At 36.6% G+C, this 14,917-nt stretch overlaps 1 protein-coding gene across 1 annotated transcript in view; it reads right to left on the reverse strand.

Annotated features, from left to right (window-relative positions):
- Window positions 1–12,246, reverse strand: part of POC1B (POC1 centriolar protein B) — a 48,076-nt gene extending 35,830 nt beyond the window's left edge. Inside the window, exons 1-7 of the mRNA XM_009284351.2 lie at window positions 12,080–12,246; window positions 11,127–11,306; window positions 9,711–9,818; window positions 8,693–8,808; window positions 8,168–8,301; window positions 7,335–7,403; window positions 2,717–2,869 (exon numbers count right to left, since the gene is read on the reverse strand). Of these exons, the coding sequence (XP_009282626.1) occupies window positions 2,717–2,869; window positions 7,335–7,403; window positions 8,168–8,301; window positions 8,693–8,808; window positions 9,711–9,818; window positions 11,127–11,306; window positions 12,080–12,225 (906 nt within the window). The 5' untranslated portion in view covers window positions 12,226–12,246. The remainder of the gene's footprint in view (window positions 1–2,716; window positions 2,870–7,334; window positions 7,404–8,167; window positions 8,302–8,692; window positions 8,809–9,710; window positions 9,819–11,126; window positions 11,307–12,079) is intronic.
- Window positions 12,247–14,917: the final 2,671 nt, after the last annotated feature.

A 14,917-nucleotide genomic window follows, 5' to 3' on the forward strand; every position in this document is an offset into this window, starting at 1 on the left:
AAATTTTTTCTGTTGTTTTTGTAAAGGGGTTTTGGAGTTTTAAAAAAAAAAAAAAAAAGGTATGTTTCTTTTAACTGAAGAAGGACAAAAATCTTTCTCTTCTTTTTTTCCTTCTACAGCATAGCACAGTGGGGCTAGAAATGCTGCTTTTTTTTTTTTTTAGGAGGAAATATTTAAGAAGATGGAACACTGAAAAATTTCAAGCATAGTTAGTGCCACTAAAGCATGTTCCTGCTGGTAGTAACCTGATATTTTTTTCCTTCTCCAGAGTACAGCATAGCACAGTGGGGCTAGAAATGCTGCTTTTTTTCAGTTACAGGAGGAAATATTTAAGAAGATGGAACACTGAAAAATTTCAAGCATAGTTAGTGCCACTAAAGCATGTTCCTGCTGGTAGTAACCTGATACTAGTTTTGTCTGGATAAATTACGTTTCTGTACAGATGGTGAGGTCCATTCTTCCTCACCACAACAAAAACCCGTAATTTTTCTTGAGACAGACAGGAGGGACAGTAAAAAAAAAGGAAGAGACATATGGAGGAACAAAACTTCATAACTTCCTTTAACACTATCTACACTATTATATTATTAAATTACTTCTGAAAATAAGCTGCAAAAGAGTCCTAATCATTATTATTATATTAATTTACAAATATAAAAATATAGTACATTACAGTAATATCAGTTCTGTTGAAACTATCAGACACTGTTCTGTCTCAAAGAATATAATATAATTCATGTTTATTTGAGAGCAAGATATTCTACAGATAATGTGATGTTAATAGAAAACTAAACATAGCAACCTCATTCTTAAAATCTTGAAATCAGGCCAGAAAACATACCACAAGAGTCCAAAATTTTGCTACGACAAATGACAAAGCCATAGAGCCCTTTCACTACTATGGAGCAGCTAACCCAGAAGCCTATAAGCTGCTACAAATGTTACAGCCATGAAGAAATGCAGACATTAGGTTAAGTGAAATCCGTCAAAGCTAACTGATAAATAATTTCTTGACATTCAGCTATCAAATTTCCTTTATGTGCTCTTTCAGTATTGGTAATGAGGTGCTTCCTAGCCTTAGTTTAACTTCAGCCTGAACTCATTAATGCTTTTCCAGAGCTTCTCAATTACCTGGGACCAGGGATGAGGGAAAAAAAAAAATCTGGAAAATTGCTTTAGAGAGTATTCGTATCTTTGCCAGGCATCTAAGCAGCAGAGGTCTGGAAAAGTTGACCTGAAAAGAAAGTAACTGAACCCTGCAGCTATAAGCTACTGTGTTTGTTTAGCATGTGTTATGACTGGGTGCAATTTGAATGGGTCTTGAAGCAAACTGTTGATGCAGCAAGAGTGGTTTAAATCTGCTGGCAAATGCTGTGATTGAGTTTGTTCCAGCACTGACCACCTATACTGAAGGCTGCTACCAGTAAATTTAACTTCATTCATTGACCTTACAATGAATATGACAGTCTGGCACAGAAGTTTGTTTCTGAAGCTTGTCATACATGCAGTTGTCCTGCTCTTGTTCTGACCAAAATGCTAAGCCATCAGAAAGTTTCACATCCAACTTGACAACAGAACCAGACACATGAGAATACTTAGTGATGGATTCTACCAGGGTTCCCCTCCTCCACCAAAATATTTTCAATCTTTATAGTACTCATATTGCATATATTCATATTGCATACACACACACACACACAAGTGCTCAATATCCTCAAATCTCAATGTTTTAAAAGTCTGAGCAGGAAACAAATGCCATGGTAGCAGTGTCTGCATTTTATATGAACAAAAACAGGTAATGATGAATTTCTATAGTACTCTATTAGTATATGACAGCAACCAAAAAGTACCTAGTTTATATCAGATACAGCTCTTGGACACTAGGGGCACCTGGAGAATATCAAAGAAGAGAGAAAAGTATAAGTAATCACCATGCAGAAGCTAGCCAGATCTACCAAGGACAGTCACAAATATATCCCTGGGGTTTTAGCATAAACAATGGTCTTGTCTAAAGCATAGTACTGTCTACCTATTTTGCATAGCTTTCAGACAACCTGACAAACACAGGATTTTCCAAATACTGACACAGAATATTTGACATTTCACTTTGGTTCCCTAATTCCCAATACTTCCAAGGGTTGCTGGTAGAAGGTTTGACAGTAAAGTAGCTGAAGAATGAAATTATCAGGAAATCAGACTACATATTGACATAAAACACTACTAGCCTAGAAAGGCTTTCTAAACTTTTCACTAGATATCAAGATCTTCTCACAATACCTAAAGGTCTTGGAAAGAAGGACAACTTGGACAATCAAGTATTTGACTTTCACTAATAACGCCACCCTGTCCTGCTTATAATGATGTATTTTGAGTAGTATCCTAGAGCTCACTGAAGATTCAGATATCTTCTGTAGCAGTTGCCATGTTACTTCAGAAACCAGACTAGCACCTATGTTTTGTTTAAATTAGATGTAGAGTACAGACTTACACAAGAAGCATGAAAGGAATTCACCAGGATAAATCTGACAGCATCAGATAGCCTAGTAACCGTAATGTGGATTCATAAGTTATGATTGCTTCCAAAGTATTATACATAACAAAAAGTTCTCTGGTATACATAGAACACATTTAACTATAAATGCTAGACAGACATTTTTTGTAAACCAGAAGTTTACAAAAGCTTCTGGTTTCCTATATGAGTACTTATTGCACTCACCTCAACTGACTGAAGTTTTTCATCATGGAGATGAGGTGACCTTGGGTAAATATCAAGAAGATGAGGAGGATCATCAATATGTGTTCTTCTAATATGGTGTTTAAGAACTTCTTTATAATCAAATGAGTCAAAGTTGGTTTTCCATAGTAATACCTGTAAGAAGCCATCATATCAGTAACTACTTGAAGCCTATTCAGTGACCAAAACATAACTATTCAGTGAAGTCTGTTATTACTAATAGATCACGATGTCAGAATGAGCCTGCTGTCATCACTTAGTCTGATCTCTACTACAACACAGGCACTTCCCCAGAGTATCTTGTACTTCAAGTCTAATAGATGTGGTTCAATCTATTTTAAAAAAAAAATCTCTAAAAGATGTCTCAATAATCACAAAACAAAGCAAAATTTTGTCCCACTGGACAAAGTTATTTTTCTGCCAAATCAAGGGGTCATATACTATCAAATTTCTGTCCCCTATAAAAGCTTCCAGGTCAAATGAGAGAGTTGAGGGGATAAGAGAAATGACAGAGTTCCACAGAACTCTAAAGCACCTGGTTCCAGTGTTTTAGCAACAGGAATCTGTTTTCTGAACCTTGTCCAATTACATTCAAGGTAGAAACAATACACAACAGTCACACCACAGCAGAAGTAACAATGCACAAATGCAGAATTAAGTAGTAGAATGCAGAGGTAAGATAGCAGAAGGTAGTCTATCCAGCCTTATGCATAGACCAGGAAACCAAATTATAATGCACAATTCTGCTCTTTCATGTCAGAAAACAACTGTATATGCAAGTAATTTAATTAAGTTTACCACAAGTTTACATGATTTGTGTCATCTTTGTTACTTTAAGTGCTAAGGGAAAAAACCCAAACAAAAAAAGGGAGTTCATAACACTTAGAAGATGGCAGTTTCCTAAAGTCCAATGCTGATTTTTATAGCTGCTCCCTAAATTAGAGGAAACAAAGATGGGACCATGGACTGACTTAATTTCTTGCCTGTCCAGCCAAAAGTATTTTTGACAACCATTAGAAGTATTTTTTGGAAATTAATAAACTATACATAAGCAGCACAAATCACAGATTTGTTCACAGAAATTCCAAGCAGACTAAATCTAATTTTTTATATATTCCTAAGTAGCTGCATTGCTACAAGTTCATTTCAGGTTCAACACCTTTAATGACTCTGTTGAATGGAAGACCCTAAATATGCACTGGAAGACACAGTGCACCAAGAAAGATGGACCCAAACCAACTAAGACATTAGCGACAGTGAAAGTGGGATACATGGATCTCGGTACAAACTATATAAACCTGCCTCAGAACCTGACACTTACAGGACAATTAGGTGTTAGATTAGTTGATTCACAGCAGCTCACTGTGCTGTAAAGAGAGAGGTCCTGCTTTCTCTCCCTCCTCTTTTCAGCTGTGTAGTTCCACTACCTCCATCACCCAATCCAGCATCAAGTTATTCACAATTTTTATGTGGCTTTTTCCCATTTTTTCAGGCTAGTTTTCTGCTGGTTTAGCAATTCGAACTGGCTCAGCACTGAGTGTAAACAAGGGTATAGGCAGGAGGCAGCAGAAGTAGGACCTTTCATCAGTGGTGAGCATTTGAGCTGCTCAAGCTACAAATATGTTTCATTTTGCTCTAAAGAGAAAGGCCATGCCGCTGCAGCTTCATCATTACAGATAACAAAATTAGTTAGAGTAAAGGCATATACGGATGTTTCCATGCTGGCTTGAGTATCTCAACTGCAATGCAAACAGTGTAAAAGCGACTACACACAACCCTAGAAAAACAGTTATTCCATAAGGAAGTATTTCCCGTTATGTCCAGGCAGTCACCAGACACAATGAGTTCTCTCTTCTATATGGTAAGAACTGAATTAACAGCACAGGCTACTGCCTTCCAAAGGAATAGGTCTAACTTTGCTCTTTCACTTAAAAGTAAGAGTAAAAGGTCTTCTGTCTTCCATGGAAGCAGGTAAATGAAATAATTTGTTATGTGCACATATAGCCAAGAAGTGCGAAGAACATGGACTTCAGAACTCTACATGTTCAGGTTTTTTTGGTTGAGGAAAGAAGCAAACAGGAAGAAACAAAAGAAGTATCCAGTGCTTGTTTCAAATACTTAATATGCTTCTGAACAAAGCTTTCAGCTGGCTCTGCACCAACCAGAAAGAAACTTGAAACCTGAAGCAGAGATACTGGTTTTCCTTCTTTGATGCAGGAAAAACAGATTTTATCTGTTGTTTGAAAATGTAACAGTCTTGAAATAATATGTGTATAGAGCAAGTAATCTGTGGTAAACTTACAGTGAATCAGCTGCCTCCAACTCGCACTGTGGACAGACAGTATCTTTTGGATACTGCACGAGGGACAGAAGATGATACTTTTATGGCCAGCCTCTGCTCATCAGATTGACATTGCCGATCTGCCAGCAGAACTTTTCAAATGAATACACCCTACATTTACAGTAAGCCAACTTAATTCTACCACAGTAAGTTGAGAAGAGGTCCCACAACTATTCTCCCGGCAGACCTGGAAGAGGACTGTGGACAGGTCAGCAAAAAAGGATGTTTGTGGAGTACATGTGGGTATACACCAACAGAAAATGGACACTGAGGAATAAAGTTCTTACGTTTACTATAGATAAAGATATATACATAGGCAGTTACCACACAACAGTTAGCACTGCACATTTTAAAACTTGCAATACAAAAGTGAAAGTTACAGCAAAATAAGTAGCCCTCTCCCACCGGAACGTTCACAAGAAAAAGGGAAAAACTTCAACAGATAAAAACGTGCCTTTCTGTAAGGTAAATAAAAACAGGATTCATTACTAGACCTACCATGACTACTTTTTTAACATTTACCTAAGAAAGCACTTCCTGATGAAACTGGATCTTCCCTCTCATGCATTCAGCATGAAACCACTATACCAATCTGCTGAGAAACATGAGTCATCTTCTAGATTTTTGCACTAAAATACCTACTCACTCCATGATCCCACGTGCCGCCAGCTAGCTCTACAGCATGGAGTCAGAGCAGGAGAAAGGCAATGACATGACTGCACTGAACATGCACGTCATTCAGGGAGCCCCAAATTCAAAGGAAGCTTGCAATAAGTCAAGCATTCCCGGGGTATGCTGGCATTTATTTGGGAGGTTGAGTTAGGCTTAATACTGTAGGTCTTTTCCATCACCATAGCTTCTCAGATGAATCTTCTGCCATGTGACCTAGTTTAATACATGCACTTTACTTCCTCTCAAATTAAGTATAATCACCAATCGTCATAAAACTCAAAAGAAAGTACTCATGAAAAGTAAGGTCAACAATTCAGGATTACCTAGGAATCAAAGTTTCATTTTGGAACTGAAGAAGTCTCATAAAAAACCCTTTAGTATGGAAAATAAAAGATTAGACTAGCGGCTCAAGGAATAAGTCTCTTTTCCCCATTCTTGTTTTTTTTTTCTGCTTGTAAAATTAGTATTGGAAGTTTGCTAACATTTTCACTTTTCCAATAACTGCAAGTCTTGGCTCGGCTTGTTACTAATGCCTTGTGATAGAAAGCAATTTTAATTTTTTTCTTTGAGTGCTTTCAAGTCATTCTAGAAAGTGTGCTACCTGAAGCATGAAGTAAAAATCAGAAACAGACTATATTCTTTTCAATTAAAAACTTCAGTATCATTAGGAAGTATTTATTATTTTCCAAGACTGTCTCTGTTACCAGCTGAAAGGTATTTCAAACTCCACAAAACAGAATATAAACATGATTTATGGTAAAGTCGAAAGATCTTCATTTCTACAGCATGGCTTTCTGGGTCTACATTGAGCTTTTAGCTTTTTATAACAGGAAACAATGAAAAAGACAACTAATATTAAGGAACGTTTCAGACTGTGAAACTCTAAGCCGTGGGCTACAAAAGTTCTTTCTTTTTGGAGAATGTGAAGACCTGATAGAGATGATTCCAAGCCTGATAGTATTTTTGTAATTATAAGATTTATCACAGCAGATGAAGATGAACTGCATGATTTGCTGTTTAATTTAAAATAGCTTTTTTGTTTTAAATGCTCAGACAACTCCTCCCCGTACGAAATCCAGTACTTTGCTGTTTCCCCAATGTAAATTAGCAAAGCTAAACACAAGATTTTTTTTCCCAATTCTAGCCAAAGTTTTCCCAGTAGTACAACTTAATTCTTACGATTACAGAGTAGCAACTTTAAAAGAAGTGAAAACCTAATGGAGCATGTAGGCATTAACACTAGTTGCAACACAACTAGTTTGTTGACGCTCAATTGCAACACTTGAAATATTTCTATTTAAAAATCATTCCTTTATTTTAATATGTAAACCAGAAGCGGCTAGTATTGTGGTCTTCTCCTCATGGTAACATCCAATTTAAAGTAGTTAAGATCAAGTTTTTAAATGATGTATTTATAATTTTTCTCTTCAAATTTAACTTTAGGCTAAACAAAGTCTCTAACACACTACTAGACAGAATGCATGTCAGCATACTGTAATTAGCATGTTACTGTGAAATACTATATTTAACTCCCATCCACTGTAACAAACATTAAGACATTTAATTTAAAGAGGCAATACCACAAACCTGAGCGTCTGCTCCACCTGAGGCAAATTTTTCACCACCTTTTGAAAAAGCCACAGAAAGTACAGGTCCCTGAAAGAAGAAAAAAAGCATACAGTAAAATTACGCTATTACTGTAATCATGGTATTTTAATGCAAAGAGAAAAACACTTATGCAGTTATCTAATATAAATAGATTTTTCAATTTTAATGATAAGAAACAATTTAACTGTCGTGAAATTTTTGCAAAACAACTTGATTGAAGAGGTAATATTGCACATCTTTGTAACATGCTGCATTACAATTGCTACTATCAATACTAGGAAAATAGTGGCATTTTCCTTAGGTTTTATGCTTTAACTCTGCAATGAAAAATTATCAAATATATATTACGTTACTCAAGACAATGTGTTTGAGTGCTTCATTATCAAAAGTAGGGTTTGTTTTGCATTAAGAGGAAAGGGCAAAAACGTCTGCCATTCTTCACAAAAGTTATCTTCCATAAGCTTCCCCCTCCTTAGAAAGCACTGTTTTCCAATAGACAAAAAGACTAATGTGTCAAATAATTGATTTTGACAATCAAAAGAGTGAATTATTAATTAATTCAGAACATGACCTATTACTTAACATTAATCATGCATACAATATTGACAGATTAACTGCATGGTCGTAGGGAAAATTGATGCATTTCCTTATGCACTTGTGACAAGGTTTATTAATACAACACTTTGCTGTCCACTAAAGTTTATCTGCAAGTTGCAAAATACAAGACAGAGTGGCATAAATGTTACTTTCCCTTTGAAAAGATACTGAATAATCTATTGAGATCTCCATTTAAATAGGATTATTGTGTATACCTTGTGTCCATGAAGAGTGTAAATAAGTCTTCCTTCTAAGAGGTCCAAAATCTTAAGGGTGCCATCAGTAGAAGCAGTGATGAGATAGTTACCAGAAGGATGGAATGATACACAATTAACCCCTGCTCTGTGAACTAATTTACAGAAGACAATATTCAAAGACTGTAGATAACTACTAACAGGAAGTGTACACTTCATTTCTTTGCTCTTTTCTACTTCCCAAAGAACAACCTACTTCATTCAAGGGAAAAACAACCAAAGTACTGGGGCATAGCAGACTCTCCAAAGTATTTACTTAGTTCTGTTCTAAAAATTAAGAGAAGCACTGCAAAGGAATAATCAGGATTCAGATTGAATTTTTAGGGTTGCTAGACTACAAAAAGATGACTTACAAAATGCCAATACGACCTGTTTGTCCACTTTCCCCAGCAAGGAATGAAATCATATAATCTAAATAAATCACATTCTGTTGCAAAGAGCTCCATTCTAAAGAAAGAAAATACAACAAACTACATTTTTTTTTACCTTTGTAATGCTGCAGTAGCTTGTTCATTCGAATATCCCACAGTTTCACTGTATGATTGGAGCCTGCAGAAGCTATACACGTACCACTTGGGTTGAAATCCACAAAATTTGCAAATCTATTAATGAAAATAGATTGATTACAAGTTTCCATAGAAATATTTGGCCCGTGTGTGTGTATATATACACACACACACAAATAAAAACCCCACAATATTAACACCGAGTTGCCACAAACTTGTGTGGAATCCGCATGTAAGGAAACTCGAATCAGGTATTTCAAGCAACTGAATTAAGCATAAGAAAACAAGATGTGTGTGATAAATCAGACTATATAATCTGGCTTTTGTTAAAAAGATAGTGTAATTGTCCTGATGCAAACCTTCACAGTTTGTGTTGGAGTACAAAGTTCCTAGAAGAAAGTGCTGCAAAGAGTTTGTAAGCAGCAAGTAAAATAATTTTGTCTAAGAACAGAATATCTAGCTATAACAACCTTTTAGCTTGGAAAAAGGATAGAGATGGCAGCCATGAAGTTAGCAAAGCACATATACAAAATTAATATTCCATTGCATTTGTTAATTAAAACTCTGGTTCCAAGATGTTTAAGAAAACTTCAGATAGGTTTAGAAAATACTTGCTTTTACTTAAGTAAGGCAGGTCACTGAAGCTAACAGAATTCTGTTTTCATCAACAAGTGGAGAATTCTTAAACTTCTATTCTTGTTGAAGCATCCAATAGCAAATAGCATTATCAAAAGAGGAAAAACATGAAAATGTTCAAAAACCCAAGAACAATCTGACTTCTCTCTGGCTTATTTCTTGACTGTTCGAAAACAGCTGGATAAGTGCAGCCAGTTAACCTTTTCAGAAAAAAGTGAAATGAGTTATTTTAGTTTACGTGGGTGGTAGAAGTTTGATCTATTTTCAGATGTAACATATATAGACGTTAATACCATAAAACATGAACTTAATCTCATTAAAACTACACATTTACATTTCTCCTTTTTTCTAGTAACACTTACCCTCCATAATCTAAGAAGCTATCAATACAAGTTTTATTTCTTGTATCCCAGATCTTAACAGATTTATCCTCACTGCAAGATGCTACTAGTCTTCCATCAGGTGAAAACCTGGAACATGCAAGTGTATACATTACTAAAAAACTGATACTACCTAGATTAGCGTTAGAGACATAAGTAGCAAAACACCAGAACCAAGAAAGCCTGTTTGGAATTAAAATGTGTAACATTCAAAAGACATTTGAATTTCTCGTATTTCTCATGGAGTAATAAAACTGAAAAAAGAAAAGCTTCTCCCCCCCACTCCTCCCCCCTCCATTTCACAATCAACTACAATTAAAAACAGAGCCATAAGCAAGAGAAAGAGGCGGGGGTAGGGAGGGAAGGTAACAGCAGCCTAAGGTTGTCACTTCAGATACCAAAGAGATTATTATAGAAAACTGTAGGCAAAAAGACAAAGAGGACACAGTAGAACCTTGCGTTCAATTTTAACCTACATACATATATTCTCCTGTGAGTTCTCTCTAGACTTACAAACTGTCAGCAAAACGTTCATGATTATTCCTAGACTAGCAGACTAGGTTTTTAAACAGGAAAATTGATTTGTCTATAATTTCACCAATCATTATTCTCATATTGAGCAACTGCACAAGGACATTAGAACACCGTTCAAGAACTTTCACATATGATTTCCTACAGCTTTTATTTTTCTTTCCAACAATCAGATACTTTGGAACTTTGTAGGGCTCTGCACTTCACCAGTGCTAAATTTCTTTCTCAAGAGGTTTAAATCAGGCCTCTCTTAGCTGCAGATTTTCCATTAATATGGAGGAAAGAAGAAGAAGAAAAAAATAAATCAAAGAACAATCTTTTCTTGTCTTTGAAGAACTGCTCTGCCTTTAAATAGAGTGTGAATCTTAACTTGCAGTACAAAGGCCATTTCTTTTACCTTTTCCAATGACGTAAGCTTAACTCGTTTTGACTCGTGACCATTCTTTTATGTCACTACTGTTCCAAGAATAGTTGAGAAAACCCCTACCATGCATAGTAAATCTAGAAGCAAGTGAATGCTGTGAAATAAGTTAATACAGCACAAAAACATACAGGACTGGGGAAGGAGACAGGATGCTGACTGAAAATAAATACAGAAGACCTTATTTGTCCTTTAATGTAAAAGAATTAACACCCAGCAACAGATATAGTATGTACACATATTAACACAGAGCAAGCTTTCAGACTTCAACTAGGACATATATATAAAACATGTGTGTGTGAGATTGATTTATTAAAGTTTTATTATTAGCGATAGATCATCATCTATCATTCACAGATTTTTATCCTCTTGGTTCTGCCCTGAGAAATAAAAACCCTTTGTTAGGAGTTCTGCTTCTTTACAAATAGAATAAAAACAATGCTTACTTGGCACAGCGAACCCAATGAGTATGTTGGAATAGGGAAAACAAAAGGCGCTGACGGCGAACACTCCATATTTTTATTGATTTATCGTTGGATGCTGAAACTAGAAAGTGGCCATCATGTGAGAAGCTCACGCTACGAATGGATGCTGTATGACCTTTCAGTACTGATGATTCTCCATGACTAGGAAAAAAAACACACCAAACCAAAACACAGTTATATTAAACTGAAAGAGTTTAAAACCCCATAAAACTCAAAGTTAACATATTTGGAATCTTATCCAAATGAAAAAGCAATGTATACAGGCTAAATCTTAGTGTTGCAAATATTTTTTGCCTTATTTGTATAATATTAGAATAACAGACTTTAAAGTAATTGTATTTAATATGACCAATTTTAGAAAACAGTGCAATTAACTAGCAGCATTAGCCTCCATACAGTATTTGAAAGAGAATTTATAATATTTTTTGATATTGTAATCTACAAAATGCTTAAGAGTTAAAGTAACATCAGTCTAAGATCATTCTGAATAGCTCATAATCATTACTACTTGAGAACAGTCTAAAAAGACAAGTCAATTCAAAATTTTTTTCTTCCCTAAAAATGCTATTTTTTGTTTCCTTCATCACTTGTCTCCCCAAAATGAAGTGCAGCCATGCAATCCTTATTAAAAGAAATATATCCTTTAAGCCAGAGAAATACTTCCAAGCATAGTCCTACCCACATGAAATTATGACCTCTGAATTACTGTATTTTTATTTGGAAACTACAGAATAGTCAGTGAAGAACAAAGTAACACAGTGAAGAACTGTGTTGCTTGTGCTCCCAATCTCTGTTTCTGTCAAAGCCCAGTCAGGGATGTGGGAAGGAAAGAGAAATTTTTCGTGGGTATAGACTCCAATATTCACTTTGCACATTAATGAAACACATAGCCAGCATCGCCCAGTTATACTTACATGCAAGGAATCCATAGTCTGACAGTACGATCTTGAGAAGCTGAAGCAAGTAGCTGCCCATCTGGTGAGAACTGTACGCTGGTCACCGCTTCCGCATGGCCTACAAATTTGTAAGCTCTGCATTGTGTCTTCAGCTTCCACACCATAAGAAACCTATCCAAAGAGGAGGTAGCTGGCAAGAAATAAAAGATATTATGAGTCCGCTCACCATTATTAGAAAAGTCAGAGCTAATGACTATGGATTTGGATTCACCAGTGAACTTACTGGATATTAGTGGGAGGGAGCAGTTATTGGGTTTTAATGGATACTTGGCCTGAGCAGAAGCTTGGCAGCCAGCAATGCCAACACAAGGCTTTTGGAAGGACATCAGAAGACTGGGAGGAGGAGTTAAGGATAATTCTTAACAGGTAGCTTTCCCACATATTAAGCAAACTGGCTTACAAGTACTTTAAAGATATAGAACGGAAAATCCAAAGCCGAACATCATGCACATGTCATTAAGTATGAATCCAGATTTGGCATTACCAAATACCAAGAACAAGAGACAAATTCTTTGGTGATCTCACCTTGATCTCCAAGATAGGATTTGTTTCAAGCACCAAGTGTCTAACTCTGAAAAGACAGGCCAACTTAAACTCAAGATATCATTTCTAACACTTCAGATATCTACACTAAAGTGAATATCCAAATAATTCTGTAATCCTATTTAAGTACCAATTTTTTAATACTAACATTTGTCTAGTTCAACACACAATGTGAAGTTGTCGGTCTGAAAGAAAGAGATGAACTTTTTTTTTCCAGTCACTTTACAGGCGGACCATACTATCTACATTTCAGAAGGCAGACATAGCTTTTACCAGAGCTTGATCATTTTCAGAAAACTGTAAGCAGCAAAAGCAATGAGCAGTTGAATTAAACTGACAAGTGTGATATTCCTACGCCCCTATTATCTTCATCTCTGCTAAGTGCTAGCATGCAGGTCATAAATAAAAACAAGGGGTTTGCACTCTCACCCCTCAATTATAAAATTCCTACCCCTACTACAGAAAGGGAGGGAGAGGAAGAACAGGGACCTCCTGGAAGTTGAAGAGGACATGAAAAGGATAGCTCTTCCCAACTCTTTCAGGCACCAACATAGCACAAAGGAATGAAGTCTGTTTATTAGCATGTGTATCAAGGCAAGCCTCAAACAAAATATTAGATATTAAACTCTCCTTAGGGATTTGGCACAGAGATATTTTTACTCCCAAAAGACTAGCTTCTGGTAAAAGATGTGGGACCAGACTATCCCTATGCCCATATCAAAAGGCCTAAATTTGACACAGAAGTACAGGATATTTTCCCACCCTCCAACTTTTCAGAACTCTACTTTACAGCAGGATCTTTCTAATTGTACTTGAATGACTTCTTTTTTCCCTTTGATTCAGAAAAATGTCATCTAGAGTGGCATAAAACAGAAAGGAAAGAGTGAAATATAAGCCAAAACAGAATTTGAAGGCATCACGTTGGAAACACGGAACAGACAAGATTGATGGTTTCTAAAACAAATAATACATGAACTGCCAATTACCTGCGAAACACCAAGAGGAGCCTTATGAACTACCCGAAGGCCATGTAATACCAGCCCTCTTCGCTTTCAGTTCTAAAAACTGAAGGAAATATTTTAAAAGATCACAATACAATAAATTCAAACCCTGGTTTCTTGTAGCTTGGTCTCTCACAGATGTATTATCCCAAGGTTAATGAGACACAAGCAGTGACCTGAAGTTCTCCTTTCCCTGAGACTTCCACAAGCATCTTCCTTGCTCTCCCTCTGGACTCCCTGTTGCCTATGCTCACACAACAGCCTCTCTCCATCCTTCAAGAGAGGTTTCTCTCTTGAAGCCACCTGCTCATTACCATGACCCTCAAAGGCTATTATTATCTCTGACACTGCAGTTCCAGCCCAGCTGACACCACCCCAAGGATGGTAGAGGGCAGAGGTTCAGGACCTGCACAGGAAAGGGCGAGTAACTGAGAGATCCATTGCAGAATTATTTTCCTAAGGCACACAGGCTGGTGCGAGTCTATATCCGAACAGTATGTGAGAGGCATAAACCCAGAAAAGGAAACTCTAAGCCAAAACTCTGAATCTACATTCAACTTTGGCCCCTATCCTGCCAAGGAAACTGGGTTCCTTTACCCTTAACAAGGCTCAGCCAAGCCAGGCTATTCCCTATTCAAGCAGGCTGAAATCAACTTTGGTGCATATGGTGACAGCGTTGCCAGCAATAATTTCCGTTATCAATACTAACCTTAAAAACATTTTATACATGAAAAATATACTGTTTAATTTACTATTATCAAATAAACTTGTTTTTCTTTTTGTTCCATTTTAAGGATTTTGTGTACTTTACAACAATGCTTCTCCAATTTACTCAAGTACAGTATCTTAAGAATTGCTTCTTTATCCTTTTATGCATTTTCCTCCCCTCAAGTTCATGTTGTCTATGCATTTAAGTGTTCAAAAGGAGGGGAGCAAGGACCTTCCAGGACAGATTACACATGGGGTCCTACAGCAATGCAGACCAGACCCAGCTGTTACATTCTGTCAGCACTTGCTAAGTATGCCAGCACCCTACAGTCTGACTTTCAATTACCCAACCACCAGTAAACGGTCCACAACAGATCTCCAAGGCTATGTGAAGTATTGGAACTGAAACAAAAAGAAACACAGAAGGTCCAGAACAGTTTTTTTTAAGATGGGCAGTACCACAAACAGGTCTGTTGCACATGCTCCTCAGAGAAAACACAACATAACCAGAACCTTGTTTAGAGGTAAAAGACAAAATTTGTCC

The sequence above is a fragment of the Aptenodytes forsteri genome, unplaced genomic scaffold (assembly GCF_000699145.1).
Source record: "Aptenodytes forsteri isolate BGI_AS27 unplaced genomic scaffold, ASM69914v1 Scaffold53, whole genome shotgun sequence".
NCBI lineage: Eukaryota > Metazoa > Chordata > Aves > Sphenisciformes > Spheniscidae > Aptenodytes > Aptenodytes forsteri.